The 19,906-nt window shown below is 29.2% G+C and overlaps 2 protein-coding genes, 1 long non-coding RNA gene and 1 other non-coding gene across 4 annotated transcripts in view; all 4 read right to left on the bottom strand.

Moving 5' to 3' along the window:
* Window positions 1-1,738: 1,738 nt before the first annotated feature.
* LOC101250428 (terpene synthase) lies at window positions 1,739-9,379 on the bottom strand. The gene is given in 16 exon segments (XM_010326198.4): window positions 1,739-2,006; window positions 2,009-2,135; window positions 2,213-2,374; window positions 2,512-2,626; window positions 3,028-3,264; window positions 3,775-3,873; window positions 4,194-4,309; window positions 4,716-4,942; window positions 5,263-5,378; window positions 5,482-5,602; window positions 6,049-6,263; window positions 6,473-6,659; window positions 6,815-7,115; window positions 8,206-8,264; window positions 9,019-9,093; window positions 9,186-9,379. Coding segments are annotated over 16 exon segments (2,340 nt in total). The 5' UTR covers window positions 9,292-9,379; the 3' UTR covers window positions 1,739-1,929.
* Window positions 9,380-12,251: 2,872 nt separating this feature from the next.
* LOC138337656 (uncharacterized) lies at window positions 12,252-13,967 on the bottom strand. Its single transcript, XR_011211038.1, has 2 exons — window positions 13,681-13,967; window positions 12,252-12,601 (listed from the first exon to the last, which is right to left on the bottom strand). It is a non-coding gene; the product is annotated as an uncharacterized lncRNA (long non-coding RNA).
* Window positions 13,770-13,928, bottom strand: MIR168a (microRNA MIR168a). Its single transcript, NR_108018.1, has one exon. It is a non-coding gene; the product is annotated as a microRNA MIR168a (primary transcript).
* Window positions 13,968-15,308: 1,341 nt separating the features above from the next.
* The window catches only part of CPT1 (neryl diphosphate synthase 1), a 28,316-nt gene continuing 23,718 nt past the window's right edge, over window positions 15,309-19,906 (bottom strand). Inside the window, 2 exon segments of the mRNA NM_001247704.1 lie at window positions 15,309-15,747; window positions 16,827-16,882. Coding sequence (NP_001234633.1) covers window positions 15,309-15,747; window positions 16,827-16,882 — 495 coding nt within the window.

Genomic DNA, 19,906 nt, shown 5'->3' with positions numbered 1-19,906 from the left:
ATTGTCTCTTTGATCATGGATAATTTTTACTTTTTTCCTGGATTGTATTCATTTGGACATAGAATTTTCAGAATTTAAAAAACTCACAAATATCTGTTTTCACTTCAAATCACTCGTAGTAATTCAACATTTTTCCAAGTTGTATTCATGTCCAAACTTTTTTTTTTAAAAAAAAAACGGACTAAAGAGAAAGTACAATAACATGGGGAGAGTAAAGTGTATGTATATCTTGTGGAGGTAGAGATATTATTTACGAAAGACGCTGGGCTTAAGTACAAAAAGAAGAAAACAGTGTAAAATCATAAAAACTAAACACTGCAAAGCTTACGAGAAAGGAACAGACCTAAAGAGAAGTAAGACAAACAAATTGAAAGAGATTCAAATTTTCACATGTTTTATGTTCAAATACCCACAAAATGAGAAGTGTAGCTCCAATCCCACAACATAACATCAATTTTCATTTGATGTGCAAAATCACCAGAATGACTATTACATGTTTGATTAATAGATCAAGAAATCTGTGAAATTTTGAAATTTGATGCTAATGAAAACCTCCTACGTCCCGTGAACTACTCCCTCCGCTCACTTCTACTTTAAATGTTTTGCTTCACAAGATTCAGTTTAACTAATTTTCAAAGCTGAATCGAATTAGATTAATTCAATATTCTAAGTTTTAAATTCCGAAGTTTAACAACTATACTACTTTGAATCGCATGCTCACCAATCTATAAAGTCAGATCCAGGCAAATCTAATCTGAAATATAAAAAATTAATTATTTAGTATTCAAAATTAATAATTGACAGGTTAATAAATAATTCTAGCAAATTAGTATCCATTTGGGTCATATTAATTAATATTATATTACTGTTAGAATTTTGGAAAATAATTTGAAGAATAAAAAAATGAAAAATATTTCTAAAATAATAGACAAGTAAAAAGGCGATCCATCGATTACTACTTTGTTGATGATTAGAAAATATGTAAGAAACGTATATGTATGTCCAACCATTTTTAAAAGAAAACGTTTTTGTTTCTTTCTTCATGAACGTTACATTAATAAGTCCAAGAAAAAGATAAAAATTTATCAATGACCCTTCAACATCAAAGTGTACAATGATTCATATTAGTTCGATTAATATTTCTATGTTTAATCACACAAAGAAAACAAAACAGCTATGTGGGTTGTTAAATCAAATTAAAGATGAGAAACATGTGCTTTTATATAAAATACTACCCCTTCTAATGTATTAAACTGAAAAGGTATTTAATAATAATAATATTAACATTATTATTAATAATAATAATATATAGTTGGGGCATTTGAGAAAGATTTGTGAAGCTTAAATAATTTTACCTCACGTTTGTTTTTACTTCAGTTGATTTATATTCCAATAATATTATATACTCGTAATTGTAGATACATGTATTTAGGATTATCAGCAGACATTTCACAGAGATCACCCAGTCGGTCGTTAACTTTTGGTGAGGCTATTGACTTTCAGAGGACTCTAGTCTTTAGTTTATCACTAGGCCAAGGGTTTGCTTCGTAAGCAACAATGGTTCTTGAATGCGGGTCATGCCTGGGGTGTACTCGGTGTGTGACAGTGGGTCACCTAATTCTATATTATGGTCATTTAATGTTTACCTTATATGAACTCATATCAAATTATATCCGATAGATATGTTTTGAAGTTGAGGCACCTTACGACTCTAAACCATATTTGATACACTTAGGAATGAACCTTAACACATGTACAAATATAGGATATCACCCAATCCAATCAACAAATTATTCGAATCTTTTAACATAGAATTTTGTGAGGTTATATGTATGACACATACTTGTCAAAACTATATGCTCCTTCATAAAACATTACACAATCTTTCATCCATAGGGTGACTTTGCTCCTCTTTGTGCTTGGATGTTACTAGGCTTTCTGAAAAAGCACTTTGGATATGTGATTGTTGATTGTTTCCTCACTAACATGTGCAGTGTAATAAAAATCTTAACAACTTTAAAATATGTGTCTTCAATGCCTTGATTGATGTTGTTTGAGGAGGTGTTACTGAACACTAACTTTACAAGAGCTTGCATGTGCAATTCAATGTCTCTTGCTTTTGAGGAATTACAAGTCTACAAATAGAAAAAGTAATGTTTGTCATTCAATTTTCTAAGTGAGTAAATGTTAAATAAGTCTAATGATTTATAACCTGATCATTTTGGAACTCATTAAGCATGTGACAGACTTTATTGGTGTACTTGGATAATATCTCATCATGTGTCATATGGCCAGAAGAAAGATTAATTGTTTGCACTAGCAATACCGCTGCTTCTTGACATGTAGTATTATTTTCCTCCAACCACTCTTCCCACTACATTCAAAAGAAGGAAAAAAAAAACAAGAAGAAATATTTAATCAAAGATTTTATTTTTTTTGGTCAAATCAAATACAAATGGATCAAAGTTAACGATGAATGTAATTATAATATAAGAATCCTTGTATACTCACAACATTGTGTAGTTGGTGATGGATGTCTTTGCCTAGGTCTTGATAAGTTTCTTTTGTAAGTTGGTGCAAAAATTGACAAAGATTATTGAGAACTATGATTTCTTTTGTTTCATTACTGCAACAAAATATTTAACTTGTCAAAGCTAAGTTTTGATATATATATATAATCCAAGGACTCAAGTAATGCATAATTGTGCAACTTAGAGGACAAAATAGAAGTCAAAACTAATTATATATTAGTATTTAAAAAATCATTAAATATATACACATGTTGAATTTGGAAAAAAAGGTTAAAATGTCCTTAAATTATATTATATCGCAAGGGTATTTTATTTACGAAACTATTAACAAAAGATATTTTTATTCAATTCTGCATAGTTCTAGGACATTCTTGACCCTTTTTCGTATTGAAATTTAAAACCTAATTATTAGGTGATAAATTTTTTTAGTTCTAAAATCAAAGAACCATAAAATTGAAATTTAAAGGACTAAGATGGAGAGATATATTATAAATACCTTTTTTTTATACTCATGTCTCTATAGTTCTTGAACTCCATCAAAAATGAATTCCAAGTTGTAGCCTCTTGATTTATGTAGGATGTAATCATCTTACATAGTATACAAGATTTAGCCCATGCAAGTCGTTGTCTTGACTTCTCCACCTCAAATATACTTGAAGCAGCTAAGAAAAAAGAAACTAGCACTTCCTTTTTGCTAATTCCAAATTTTTGAAAGTTGCCCTTCTCAAACCACCTAATCGTCGAGTTATAACGTTACTCAACTAATAGAAATTATGTAAAAAAAAAAAACATGTTTCTTTATTTTTCAATAGATATTGTGACTCAATGTCCAGAAGCTAGCTAGTTCATGCGGTAAGGATTGTACAATTCTATATAAGCAGATCGTTAATTCATTTCCTAATCAATGCAAGATCTTTCTTTACCCACTCTAACACGTATAATTGGTGAAAAATCCAATGATAAAACAATCCGCTTTGTACTTCGTGCTTTTCAATTTGTTTGTCTTACTTTCTTTTTTAGTCTGTTTTAAAAAATAATGGCTCTTTTATTTTTTTGACAACTACTTATATACTTCTAATTTTCTCTACATACATTCTACATATTTAGTATTTAAGACCATAAGATTCAACAGTTTTATTAACTTTCTTAAACTTTATATCAAATTAAAATCAGACAAATAAATTAAAACGCCGAGACCATCATTGCTTATATATCAAAGAAAAGTTTCAAAGTGGATGCTTACTCTTGCATAATTAGCCATTCAAAGCGATGTTGACTTTGACATCTATTGTAATCTAGTTTTGCTGCTTCTAAATAAACATTGTTGCTCACATCTGGCATTCTACATAAATAATAAACAATTGGCACATCTTATTTTATAATTATATAATACAGTATAATTAACCAAATGAAAATTGACATGAGAATATATGAGCGGAGTCACCTTAGGCAAAGGGTAGTTCAGTTCGCACCCTTTATCGAAAAATTATATGATATATATATAGAGGTTATATTTAACTTGGTACACCTTTAACATAATTGAGAAGAAAATTTGCTTTTTAAACTAAATTATTTCTAGCTCCACCACTGATTGAGACGATTTAAATTGACAAGAAAACATATATTATATGCATAAACATATTTAAAGAGGTATACATATACCTGTATAATGTTTTGCCTATCCAAATTTCATCTGCTCCACCATATTGATCAATGTATAGCCTAGATTCCACTCGAGGTAAACTAGCATACCATTGAAATTCTAATGCATATCTTATCTATAAACAAATGTTTTAACAACATAAAATTTAGTGAATTATTCAATGTAAAACATATAAAGGGAGTTTAAATGTTATTGTCATATAGAATACTTTAAAAATATATTACTCACTCTGTTCCAATTTATGTGACTTACTTTTCTTTTTGGTCGATCTCAAAAAAAAATGACACATTTCTATATTAAGTAAAAGTTTAACAATAAAATGTCTATTTTACCTTAATGAAATGATTTATAGCCACACAAAATTCTATCATTCATTTTAGACCATAAGTTTTAAAAGTCTTTCTTGATTTTTTAAATTTCGTGTCAAGTCAAGCTACCTACATAAAATAGGACAGAGGGAGTATACTTTTGAAGGATCTGATACGAATTTGTTAGACATTTTCTAAGAATTTTGAGCTTACCTCCCCAGGGATGTCCTTAGCTATAACCCATTTGTCTTTGGATTGATTGTTTGCAAGATATTGGTGCAAGAAATTGTATGTAAAATTCTTTGCTTCTTCACATATTATTTCTCCTGGGAATAAAGCTTGAGAACATCTATAGAGATTAAACATAACTGTTGCTGACTTGTTGGATTCACCTCTTAGGCAAAAGAATTCATCACCATCTTTGAACTTGTGTAGCACATCTATTACAAATAAGAAATTGGATTAAGCCATCAACAAATGCTATGTTTTTTTGGTTTCTCACCCAGTCAAAATTCTGATCGTGCACTACAAGGATCATTCGGGTAATTTGGTGCTCCCAACAAGATTTTCTCTGTACTCAAAGTTCGAATCTGAGACTTCTGGTTAAAGGTAAAGTAGTCTCACTACTGCACTCATTTCATCTCTATCTTGTTTTAAATCACAAATTTCAAGTTTTCTTTTTAATTTCTGCACACAAACACCACAACATAAATTAGGACACAAGGAATGTATATGTATTAGTTATTTTGCATTGACTTGCCTGGACTAACATCAAACCCATGTAGCCTTAGTAACCTAATAGCCATGCATGTAGTATCAACTTCACAAATATTTGAATTCCTTGCTGAAAAAAATCCATTCTCCTTGTCCCAATATCTATGGTTCAAGAACAAAATTAGACAATTGTCAAAAGAAAATGAAGAACAACTTTGGTGCACAAAAATAAATAATAATAATAATAATTTTTTGTATTTTTTACCTGAAAACATATTCTAAAAGGTCCTTAATTTCTTCCTCAAAATAATAAGAGATTCCTAGGCGTTGTAATCGATCAATTGCCCAAAGTCTTGCTTGTATGTCAGCTGGGTAACTACATGGAACTAAACATATATACAATGAAAAAGGTTCATTATTTTTCTTCTTGTCTATTAATAAAGAAACAAGTATTGAAAAAATATGTCTCTAACTTGGCACAAATTATTACTGAATTATTTACAAGCCTTAAAAACATCCATCATACTTGACTAACTAAACTTCGACATAACCCCGTTATGTAACATAATATAACAAGTGGTCTCAAACTCTTGTAGGAGCACACATGAGACTTTTAATATATAGCCGAGAGAAGGGTTGAAGATACTCCTAAGTGCATTTCACTCATATTGCAAGATCAAGGGTGTATTTATATTCAATTAGTCATTTTAAGGTTGTTTATAGTTCAGGATTAACATTAATAATTCACGCCGAATTAAAGAATGTTTTCAATACTTTTTTGAACAACATTTTGAAATCAAGAGATAATGAATGACCAAAAAAAGCATTGTACCTCCTCCATTGAACTTTTGAACAGCATTTTGAAGAAATGTGAAGCACTTGTCATCATTTGTGTTCATAAATACAATGGCAGTAGATGATGGGGATGTTAAGAATGAACCATCCTCCATTTGTAACTTCAAAAGCCTTTGCCAGTCCAAGTCCCTTAATCCTTCTAATGAAAACAATACTATTGTTGGAATGGTATGGATGAGATCTTTAGGAAATCTGCAAAATAAACCCCTCAATATACGATAGAGTGTATAACTAACAGTGTATCAAACAAGTTGGTACTACCAATGCGCAAACTTAATACATGCATAATTATTGCTAATACACTCTATCTAACAATCGTAAGTGAATTGTTAGAAACTAATTTCATAGTTCAAAATAATGTTTTCAAAAGCATGCATAATGTGATGAGTAAGTTTACCTACCTAGTAAACTTTACTTCTCTCCTTGCATAAATATCCTTAAAGACAGGAGCATCATATGGAATATTGTCAATGTGTAATTGTTGAGCTTTATCAAGGAGTGAAGGAAACACAAACTCAAATCCACTAGTCATGTTTACAACTTCCCCTCCCTCTAGCTTCCTTAAGTTCTCTTTGATAAACATCACTCCTAAACAACAAGAATGACACATGTTGTTAATTTAAGTTTAGGTGTGTCTTTTACACTTGTCTCTGTTTTGAACTACGAAAAAAAGGGTCAGTACAATTCAATTATTTTGAAATGGAAAGATCGAGTAATATATAAGTGCATGTCTTTAAGTTCACCTTTGTTTCTTTTATGAAGGCAAGTGTTCCATAAGGTTAATGCAACCACACATGCTAGTGTATTCAAGAGCCTATCATATATGCAAAATACAAGCTCTTCTCCCCATGAACCATCATCAAGTTGATTGTCTATAATCCATTGAAGACAAGATGGAAATAGGGGCCTCTTGCTTGTTCCATTAATATTAGTATTGGTATCTTCAATAAAGGAAACCCAAGCTGTGTCATAGGGTGAGACACTTGACCTTCCATCTCCCATGGAACTCAACATATTTTTTATCTCTTCTCTCAAATTCCTCATCTGTATTCAAAGACGAATTCAAAATTTAAAATTGTGAGTTTTTAAAACAATTTCAAATTTTCTAATACATATTTATTTACATGACCTAGACAAATGCTCCTATAGACTCACGTGAACCCACATATTTGTATTGTTTGAGACAATTAATATATAGTTTATTTATAATTTGGTCTAACAAATACTATATTCGTCCCTAATTACTGATTTACTTTTCCTTTTATAAATTACTTGTCCATTTTAACAAATTAAGAAAAAGACAATTTTTTTTACCTATTATATCCACAATTAAATGACTATTACTTTAAAAAATTTAGTACTTTTCATCCACTTCATAATTAATAGGGTTAAATGGTAAATTCACTACATCATTGATTATTTTCTTAATACATGTGCCAATTCAAAAGAGGATAAGTGAAAAGGGACAGAGAAAGTATAATATTAGATAGGTCAAAAAAGACATTTAGCGATAATTTATTAACGATACTAGCATTATTTTTAGCACTTACTAATATCATATATATTTTATCACTCTTTTGTAGTTTTTTTTTTAATATCCAAATTCTATAATTTATAGAGTACAATTAGCTATAAAAATTTGTTAAATTATTGACTTTCGAGAATTTGAATGTGACAATTATATTTGAGATAATTTAGGTTTGTGTACGACGAATCAATTTTCAGAAAAGTGTGTTTTTTATAACAAAAAAAATTATTATTTTGGTGTTTGGATAAAGAAAATTAAAATGAAAATCCATCAAAAAGGGATAAATTATTTCCGTAGCTTAAGGATGGAAATTATTCTTTTTACGAGTATTTTAGCTTTTAATTTCATTTTACTTACCCCCACTAATATTAAACATTTTTATCATTTCTTCACACCCAAAATTTTCATCAAAATACTACTTAATTTGCTAATATAATTTTTAATTATCGTTAATATCTTTTAGAATAATATCTATCACTCATTATCAAATACCAAAAAAGTATTTTCTTGAAAAAAAAACTATTATTTTAATAGAAAATAACGTTCCTCACACCAAATAAGCTTTAAATAAATTAAATTTGAGTGTAATTAATTTCTTATTACCACCTGAATATCCTTTTCTTCATACTTGTTGGAGTGATCAGATTTTAAATCACTAACGTTACCTGCAAATTAATCAAAAAAAAAAAAAAGCGTAGCTCATACAGAAAAAAGAAATTGCTTTGTTGTTATAAACTATAAATATCAAATATAAAAGAGTGTTGAGATATTTATTGACATCAGTTAATTGTCGTTATAATATTACTATAGATTTTAAGTACATCTACAAAGAGTGATAATGTCATTGAAATATATATTTAATCGCAATTAAATTATAATTATTGTTAATTAATTACTGTTAAAAATTATTTTAATAAATTTTATTTATAGATATACAAGATGCTAAGCACCATGTCAATACAGATCAAATAAACTATATTAAAAAGTGATCTTATACAATTTTCAAAGTATCAAATTATACGTCACATTTTTTTTTTTAATCAGTATCAAGATACGACAAATTTCTTTATTGAAAAATGTTTGATAATGTTATCAATATGTTATCTACACTTACTTGAGGGGAAAAAAATCTTATATCAAACAAAGATATTAAAATTTCAAAAATACCCTCCACATAAATAGGTATATAGATTTGAAATTTTAAAAATATCCTCCGTAGAGCAATGAATTCTTTTTCCGCAATTGATAACGGTAAAGATTTTAATTGTCAATTTAGTTATTATTAAAAATCATAAATTTCATACTTTAGATTTGCCGCTGGACATCAAATGGCTCTAATTAATAAAATAGAAATTTCATTTATCTCATTATATTTATTTTTATTACTACTCTTTAGGCAATTGTTTAAAATATGCATACCAAAATAACTTGCATCATTAGGTGCACAATTGAGACTAAGTGGGGGTAAGCCTTCAGTTTGGAATAGCCAATTTCCTATAAATATACAAAATACAGTGACGATAAGTAAAAATAAAAGATAAATAAATTAAAATGAAGAAAATAAATAAATTGTATATGAAACTTACTAGATCCATGTCTTTTAAATTCAGCTTGCTGAGTTAACAAAAAGTTAGGACTCTTTAGTCGATGAATATGACAAGAAAGTCTGTAATTGGATGTAATTACCAGCATTTTGTGTGATTTTGGAGAATTGTGAAATGGTGTATGCTTATATGTATAGAGTCTAACAGCTTTGATAGATATTTGTGTTTGCGTCTATTTATTAATATCGAAATAAGTTTTCTTATAATTATATTTCTATAAATATAATAAACTCATCCTAACATTAATTTCGAAATTAATTATCTCGTATTCCTCCTTCCTAACAAACCTATGATCATATATTCGTCTCTGCTATGAGTAGTGATGGGCCACTAGCCTTGTAAATCTTCCAAGCTATAAAAATAGGAAAAATTATTGAAATACATAATGTTTTTTTTATTTTTAATATTCCCTTCTATTTCTAAAAATCTTTAAAATTTCTTACTTCTTTAATGTATCTGAGTTATATATTAATGTATTTGAACCAGTATTTATTGTATCCGAATTATATCATATATTCGATTTATTTTATAATGTTTTCGAGCTAATTTTTAATGTATCCGAGATAAATATGATATATATATATATATATATATCCTATGAGATAAAAGGCGTAATATTTTCTTTTAATACTTTTGGTAATTGTAGTTTTCCATTAATCACTACACACATTTACACAGCAAGCTAGATTCCAACATGTGCTTAGAATTACTGCCTTATTTCCAAATTTTTAGGAATAGTTGGGAATAAAATGTAGGATTATTATAATTTTACATTTAGTTGAAGGCGTTGTAAAATTATTAATTTCATCATTTATATTTTAATGGTGGCCGGTGGATAAAGTATCCAATATACATGGTGGAATAACTTATTTCATAATAACTGAAATATAATTAATTCCGAAATATCTTATTTCCAACCAAACGATCCCTTAAATTAGTAGTCCCCTTATCGACTTAGGATTCACCTTCTACGCCACGATTCAATAGCTTCTTAGGCATCATGAAGGGTTTGGATCTATAAGCCTGTAAAAAACCAATTTTCAAACACAAACACATAAATTTTATCTCTATTGAACTCAAATTATAACTTAAAGAGTTCGAATAACAAGGTAATAGTAACACTACTTTTAAGGAGAGAATAACATAAGAAAGGAGATGAAATACCAGAACATAAAAGGTAGATCATGAGAGAAGAGATAACATATAGCCAAAACTTACACATAATTGTATAACCGTTATTTGTAATCCCTTGTCCTTTTTTAACAAGGAAAAGAACTCAAATACGTCATAAAACTTAGGGAAAAGGTTCATCTCTACCATTCGTTAAAAGTTTGGCTCGTGTATATCATTTCCATTTGAGAAAAAGGTCAAACCATGTCATTATTTATCAACTAAAAATTGTTTTCGTTTTCAATTATGATTCGGTCACATCATTAATGAAATCATTTTTTAAAAGGGAAAAGGTTCAAATATGTCATTGCACTTTGAGAAAAAGTTCATCTATGTCATCCGTTAAACGTTTGACTCATTTATGCTATTTCAGTTAATAAATAATGATGTAGATGAGCCAAATATTTTCTTTTTATCAAAATTTAATGGCATATTTCGAATCCTGAATAAAACTCTCAAACATTTTTATTTGGCCAATAATATCATATTAGAGTAAGCTCTCTACATCACACCTTTTGAGTGTGACCCTCTCCAAATATATTATTTAAAATTTTGAGATATTTTATGCATCGAACTGTCTTTTTTATCTTATTAGTATTTGGTAGGAAAGAGGAAAATGTTTTCTCATATCAATATTTTACAAAGTTCTGAAACGAGTGTCTTGTGCATTGTATCATGATGGTGGGACTGCCTCTTTAATGATGTACTATATTACAAGATAACATTACTTCTAAAACTACTTCATCTTTATTTTTGGAGTTGATTTCTCAAATATAGTTATTATCTTTGAAAATTACTTTTTTGTTTGAAGAAAAAAATACAATTAAGAAGAAAGATGAACTTCTAAACTAATTAAAAAAAAGAGAGGGTGATTTCAAACCTCCCATCAAATTTAGCCTTGTAACACTAATTTCCTTTGTATCTTCAGATATTAGGCTTACTTCTCTTATTTTACTTCTTTATTAAACTTTGGTCAACAAATGTTTGTTGAGAAATGAATGTATATATAATAATAATATGGAGAGGTTATTTTCAAAAGTTTACCTATTGTCCATACATGGCAGTGGTTTTATATCCTTGAAATCTTGCCATAAGCAGCATATTCCTATTCCTGCCTATATCAGTCCAAGAGGATATATCTATTTTCACAGAACAAATACAAAAGATTCCCTGTTTTACATTCAACAAACACCAAACAGAAAACATTGCCTCTTTGACCATGGATAATTTTCACTTTTTTTCCCGAATTGTATGTCCACAGCATTTTTATGGACTAAAGAGAAAGTACAATCACGACGACATATTCAGTGAGATTTCATTAGAGAGGGTAGAGTGTACCGAGACCTTACCACTACCTTGTGGAGATAGAGAAACTGTTTTTGAAGTCAAAGAAGTAGAAAATAGTGTAGTAATCATAGAAACTAAACAATACAAAGTCTACAAGAAACGAACATGTTTTATGTCGAAAATACCCACTAAAATTTTTTTAGAGAATAGTTGGGGCAAAAGGGAAAACTGAAGAGCCAAATAGCAAGAAAATCTGATGGAAACAACTCTATGTGCAACCCTTGTGCATGAGAATTATAACCTATAACATATTATGTATAGAAAAATATAATACAACAACTGGCTGTATGAAAAACCAAACCTTTTTTCTGTGGACACAGTCATATATGGGCGACACTATAAAATAAAACTAGTAAGTGTAGCTCAAATCCCACAACATAACATCCATTTTCATTTGGTGGAATCTGCAGAATGACTATAGCCGTATGGCAGAGGATTCTGAATTGGCTGAATATAGAAAGAACTGCTGATAATTGGCAGGTGGAGACACAGTGGATAAACTCGTGGGCGAAGAAAAAAGTCTAGTAGAGATGCTGTAATAAGCTGCTTATTTGCAATGTAAAAAGTTGTCATTACCTAGGAAGGAATGCAATCAGATTAGATCCCAGACTGGTAAATTCATAGAAGACAGAGTATGTGAGGAGATTGACATCCACATACATAGCAGAGGGTAACAATAATCTTTATCCAAAGTTCCATCACAGTTTCACAGCATCGTAGCTTTTCTAGTCAGTGAACTCTATGACCAATTAGAGTATAAAAATGTCTATACAAGGCCTTTGGAAGACACGCACCCATCGGCATTTTGGAGAGTCCAAGAAAACTCTATGACCAATTAGAGTATCCAAAACATCGTTTAGCCATTAGTTTCATGAAGATTGCTGCAATCCCAAGAGAAATGAGTGTTAGGAAAGCAGAAGTTTTAAATTAATTTTCTCTTAAAATCCACATTCACTAACATATACGTAAATCTTCTAAACTTCATGCTAACAGTATCACCAGAACTCAAAGATCAAATCTTTATAAATTTGCCAATCAATCTATCAGATATGTGTAGCGGTAAGGCATCAAATCACAGAAGGCATCGGTAAAATCTTGGAGGGTGTTATGAGCAAACGTTTCTAGATATATAAAAGTGTTCATAAGAAACCAAAGATCAAATCTTTATAGTTTTGCCTCGCAGTCTGTCAAATATATGCAACAGTGTGGCATTAAATCACGAAATTTTTCAGTAAAATCTCGGAGGGTGGACATTGATAATTTAATGAGAAAGAGTTATCTTACATGCTTCTTCATGTCAAACCACCAAATATGATTTTTTCCTCTTCATTTCATAAAAGAAAGACTTGGAACGTGTTACCGTAAAAGAGTTTCCATATATATAAAAGTGATCACAAAAATCAAATACAAAACCTTTAACACTTCCCTACTTAAATCAGAAAATCGCAGAACACATCAGTAACAACTTGGAGTTGAAAAAACAAATACTTTACAAAATCTTATGATTAAAGAGATCCCAACTATAATTATAAACTTGAATCATATAACAAGGATAAAATAAATTGTATCTCTAACTGCAATCTAATGAAAACCTCCTACGTCCCGTGAACTACTCCCTTCGCTCACTTCTACTTATAAATGTTTCGCTTTACAAAAGTCAATTTAACTAATTTTCAAAGTTGAATAGAATTAGATTAATTCAATATTCTAAGTTTTAAATTCCAAAGTTTAACAACTATACTATAAATTACAATACTTTTTCATTACATTCATCGTAAAATATTAGTCAAAATCCCGTGTGAGAGTCTATATAAAAACAAGATCTAAAAATTGAATCACATGCTCACCAATCTATAAAGTCAGATCCAGGCAAATCTAATCTGAAATACAAATTACAAAACTCATATACATATACACATAAACATAATTAATAATCGAAATCAAATCGAACAAATTAAACCTGAGGCAAAGCAAATCGCCAATACTAGATCGATCTAAACCGAATCTGAGTTAGATTAAATCAATCCAAAATCTTCATTTCACAGCGGTCTCCAATTCAGTTGATGCAAGGCAGGACCCAAATTTCGCCGCTAATCAAACATCTATCCGTCGGTGACAGCTTTAGTAGAATTAACACCGCCGTCGTTCGTCCGGCATTATTCCCGGCGCCGGCGAATGAGGTCCCGACCTGCACCAAGCGAATAAGAGGCGGCCGCAAAAAAGTTGAACTGAACAAAGGGCAGAGTTATGGCTAAAGGAAGAAAAGATTTTATTTATAGATAAAGCCAACGAATTATATGAAGACACGTGGAAGGAAGATAGATTTTTTTTGGCAAAATTTGGTAAAAATCGAGAGGGAGAAAAAAGGTTTAAAATTTGTGACATAAAAATGTTGGAATTTACGATAACACATACTATATTTGTTTATTTTTAACAATAAGAAAAGATAATTTATATATATATATATATATTTTGTTTTTTATCATTAATAATTTATTTCTTAAATCACTTTTCAAGACTTAACTAAATATTATTTATTTTAGTTTATATGAAGTAAAAATATTAAGACTTTTTGCATAGTTTAAAAGAAATGATTCTTTTTCATGGCCAAAGAGAATATTGTGGCTTTATTTTATATTAATATTTATTTTTAATGAGTTTCTTAACTACTTTATACTTGAAAGGGTATATTTCATTGTTTTCAATATATTATAGTATATAGATAATATATAATTTCTATGATTTTGACTCTTTTTTTTAACATAAAGATATGTATTGTAAACTAATTACTTTATTAGTGTATATTTAAAACTAGCTCATATATACTGTATAATTTTTACATCCTATACAAGATATTTTCATTGCGAGAAGTGACTCAAACATCAACTATAATTGAATGGGCCTTGATGAGAAAAAGCCCAAATAGACTTTGAAAGGTGGAAAAAAACAATAATTGAACATATTGTTAATAATTTGAAGTATTTTGAAGTTGGTTGTTAAAGAAACTCTAAAGCTTTTTTCTTATTAGGATCGAAATAATTAAGTGTCTTTATCAAGAGAATCAACAAAACAATGTGAGGTTAATGGTTACATTATACAAAACAAAACAATAGCCTTAGTCAAATGGGAAGGGACCCTTAATATTGAGACGATTCTGAGAAATTTTTTCCTAATCGATTCAATAATTATATCGATAACGGTGATGATGTGAAAATAAAAGGATTATAAAATCTATCTAACGAGTTTTTGGCATTTGGATTTGGAAAAAGAATTTGTCCAATAATGTTATTTTTATGTGGCAAGCACTGATCTTCACCATATCATCAAACTAATATCTTAATTATCAATTATTATTTACATGAACTAATTTTTCTTGAGCGAACATTTGTGAGATGAATAACTTTCTTTAACATAATAGATGCGTTAAAATCTATCTATGAGGTTAGGAGGTTAGAAATTTGTTATTTTATTGAACTGGCATCGTGCATAATGATGCTTGTATGATTTAACAAATCGACATAACATTATTTTTTTAGAAAGAAAAAAAAACACATTAAACAAGAGATACTAGAAACTTCTTTTTGTTCCTCAATATGTGTGTCCACCAAAACGTCTATGCCTTTGTTGAAAGTTCATTATTGCCTCTTTAAGATCTTCCTCTCCAAAATCAGGAAACAATGTGTTGGTGAAGTAAAATTCAGTGTAAGCCAATTGCCACAACAAAAAGTTACTAACTCTTTGTTCACCTCCTGTCCTTATAAGTAAATCAGGATTTGGACACTTGCTTTCAAGTTCTTGATCAAATAAATTCTTGTTGATATCTCCTACATCTAGTAAACCATTCATTGCTTTATTAACAATGCTTTTTGTTGCTTGCAATATGTCATAATATCCACCATAGTTTAGTGCAATCACAAGGTGAAGTCCTTTGTTGCCCTTTGTAGTCTCTTCTGTTAATGCTATGCATTTTTGTAATGTCATTGGGAGGTCGGATTTACAACCAATAATAGACACTCTTACTCCAGACCTATTCATAATGGGGAAAAAAAATAATAAAACAATGTTATATATTTTTATTATATTGAAAAATTATATAATTTTTAAAATTTGATCTATTGTAAAAATGAATCATTTCGAGTCAAATATATCAAAAGACTTAAAATATCGAGAGGGCAATACTGAGACGGCTCTATGCATGGAAAAATGACGCCTTTGCCTTGGGGGCCTCAAATTTTTGTCTAACAATAAAAAAAAGTATAATTATTTTGCCTACTTTAGCTTTTTTTTTTTGTACTTTATTAAAAATAAAAATTAATAGTGAAAAGAGCTGAACAAAGTGAATTACAATTTTTTTTTAATAGTTTCAAGCATATTAAAATGAGGTATACCAAGTCTCATCAGCTTTTTGAGTTTCAAGCATTATTTCAAGCAAAATTATATGCATCGGGTATTTATACCAAGTCAATATATGCATGACATGTGTTTAAATTTATAGTTCATATTTACTTCATTATATCACGTAATAATACATTTTGTATTGGCTTTGTGTAAACACTCGTTGCGAATAAGTTTTTTCCTTTATCAATTTATCACTTATAGCATTATGTTAATAATACATATAATAATTATTTTTTCCTTTAGATTTCAACTAAGAAATAAGGAGGCATTTTACTTCTTATTCTCATTTTATCAATCAAAATAGAATACTACATGTACCTTTTTGGATTAATAATATGAATTTTATATATAAAAGATCATAATAACCTTATCATTAATTTTGTTTCTATAACAATCTAAAACACTAACAAAATAGAATGTATTTGTATTTTTTAATCTTTTTCGAATAGAAGAAGGATAAGTATTTGCTAATGAAAGAATTATTATTACCAAAAGAATGTGTTTAAAACTAAACAAATACAATATACTTATTTGGGAAAATGATATTTTTGACTCATTAAGTAATAATAGGAGTGTTTTAGATTAACTATTGACGAAAATATTTTTAGATCAAAATATTAATTAAAAATATTTTTATTTAATTAATTTTACATTATATAAGGAAATTTTTTAGCCTTTTCCTATATTTTAATTTAGACAATTCAGTACCTCGAAAACTCATCATAGAGTTCTTCGAACATTTGCAACAAGAAATCAACCTCCTCCTGCACCAAAATAAATGGTTATATATACTTGAGCAAAAGAAACACAAATAGAAATTCAATAAATTATATTCATTCGTCTCAACTTATTTGTCCTATTTTTTGTTTTAGTTCAATTAAAAAGGAATGACTTTTTTCCTCTTTTAATGAATCGTTAATTCAAACTTCGCACCTTAAGAATCATAAGATTAAAAGATACTTAGATGTATTTGACATATCTTTAATTTAAATTTTAATAAAATTTAAAGTCTTCATTACTTGTTAAACTTCTTAATTCAAATTAAAACAAAACGAACAAATTAAATTTCTCTCAGAGCTAAAAAAGATTTACATTTTTCACCCCATACATCAAAATACTTAAGCAACGTTTAGTATAAAAATCTGACTCTCTCTATATATATGAAATCATTGTACTCGTAGAAATATAATACTCCCTCCATCTCATTTTTTATGGTATCATTCAAATTTTAAGAGTTCTGTAATTGGGATTTTAAGAGGTAAAAAATGTTCGTTTAAAAAAAAAGTGCTTGATCAAAACTTTTAAGCTATGGATCGAGTTGCATAAGCTATTGAGTAGCTAAAAAAAGTAGTGTTTCTCCAAAAATATTTTTGAGAAGATATACTTGAAAGCGCTTTTTATAAGTTCACTGAAACAGGATGGTAGTTTAAATAGTTAATATTGTGATCATATTTTTCACAAACTTTAATAATTTTAGTAGCCAGGTAAAAGAGAATATGTCAAAATTACTATGCAAAACAAGATTTATCGAAAAATAAATTATATAGCTAAATAATGAAATTTATTGTTAATCCTATTTACGATGAATTAGCTATGAATTTTATGTTAAGTACGAGCAAGTTATTGATAAAGTTCCTAGCTAAATCCACTTTATTTAAACTATACATATCTTAAAAGAACAAGTCATAATTTTTTTAAAAACATGAAGAACATGCAGGAAAATATCTGAGTCTGAAAATTAAAATACGATTATGAACACCACATAAATTGGGACAGAGAATGTAAAATGTACGAAAGCAAATACCTTGGATCGTTTCCAATTTTCAGTAGAGAATGCAAAAGCAGTGATAATTTGTATTCCCAATTTAGAAGAAATGTCACAAATCTCTTTTAATTTTGGAATAATATGTTTGTGACCTTCGTATACTTCTAAACCCTTATCCTTTGCCCATCTCCTATTACCATCCATTATCAAAGCAATGTGTTTAGGCATAAGTTCTTCATCAAGATCATTATCATTATCCTCATAACAAAGCTTTTCGGTTTGTAAGCTGAGTGAGCATGAAATCTTGTTGAGTCCACGAGCAGACACTGTCATAGGCGAATTTGGGATTTGAAGTTTATGAATACCTACAATATTAATAGTCAATTTTTTCATGTGTACGTATATAAGGTATGAACAAAATTAAATAATTCCCATAAGTAATTAACCTTTGAATGCACCCATGGATATTGATGTATTTTGTTGTAAAATCAGAGATGGAGATGATAATTTCCAACATTGAAGAACCAAAGAACTCATGCTTTATTACTCAAATTTATTTTATTGTGAAGTGAAACAAGGGAGGTGGTGTTTAAATAGAATTATGGTATGACTCTTTTGATCAATAGATCAATAGTTCTATATTGATCAATAGTTCTATTAGGGTTGTTTATGCTTATGGTTAAAAAATTATATTGAACCGCATTTCGAACAAAATTAATTATACAAATGAGATGCGAATTACATAAATTATTGTCCTCTCTCGCTCGGCTCTCTCTTTCCTTTTCCAATCTCGCTCGCTTCTCTCTTTCCTCTCCTCACTCACCAGATATACGAATACGTATGTATACCAGTTACATATATACAATTATTTTGACAAATATGCATATGCAGTTCGCCTCTCTCCCACTCTCTGCTTTGTCTCTCTCACTTCTCTCTTTCCTCTCCCAATCTCGCTCGCCACTCTCCTCCATATAACATGTAGCTACTAATTGTAATTAACAAATTATAACTATGAAGCATAATTAAAATATTTTTTCGATAATCTACCATTGCTACACCATATGACTAACAAGCTCAATGGTAGAGTAAATTATTCGCATTTGTTTTACAAACCTCATGGATTGACTTCTTTCGACTACGCTAGGGGCGTTAAAAATGAACCCAAACATGGTAACATGCCCAATTCGCTCAGAATTTTAAGGGTTGGGCTCAAGATAATTTGAATTGGGTTCAATCTCGACCTATTCAAGCTTAACCTATTTGAAGAGAATTCTCAATTAAGCCTAATTCAATCTCCAATTTCAACCTGTTTTAGAACTTAGTATTAAGATATGTTCCTATATTTACAATATAAATTATTATCGATTTGTTGCCTTTTTTATGATTTATCTATCCATTTGTTACTTTTTTTAACAAAAAATTCTTGAACGGAGCTTCAAAATGTGATTATAAAAGTTAAATATCAATATGTTAAATAACTAAGATTAATCGGATCAAATTGGGCGGGTCAAGGCCCAACCTATTTTTAGCTCATTTGAGTTCAAAGTAAATTTGGGCGGGTCTAACCCAACCCAATTTCTATTCAAACCCATTATAATATTTCCAATTTCAACCCAACCCACCATTTAACACCCCCGAACTACGCCATCACCAAGTTCAAAAGTGTAAGTTATGAATTTGTGTTATGTTTTATAAAGTATGTATCAAATAGATAAAGACTAAAAATTGCTAAATCAATTATCTCCTAAATAACTGATAATACCAATAAAGAACGAATACACCTTTCACTTAATAATGCTCTTTCACTTTACTTATTTATCTAAAATGTCAGATGCAACCTTTATTTAAAATCTTATCAACATAAATATCTATCAGTTTTTTTTCTTTTGATCCGTCTTCATCGGCCTATATAATTCTGTATCACGCACCTTGACATCTCTCTGGTCAAGGTGTATTAGACAGAAATTATCAATTACTCCCCCCGTCCCATATTATAAGTCACTTTTTCCATTTGTACTTGCAA

The sequence above is a fragment of the Solanum lycopersicum genome, chromosome 8 (assembly GCF_036512215.1).
Source record: "Solanum lycopersicum chromosome 8, SLM_r2.1".
In the NCBI taxonomy this organism is placed as follows: Eukaryota; Viridiplantae; Streptophyta; class Magnoliopsida; order Solanales; family Solanaceae; genus Solanum; species Solanum lycopersicum.
The sequence above is the reverse complement of the archived record's forward strand: the minus strand, read 5'-3'. Positions and strand labels throughout refer to the sequence as shown.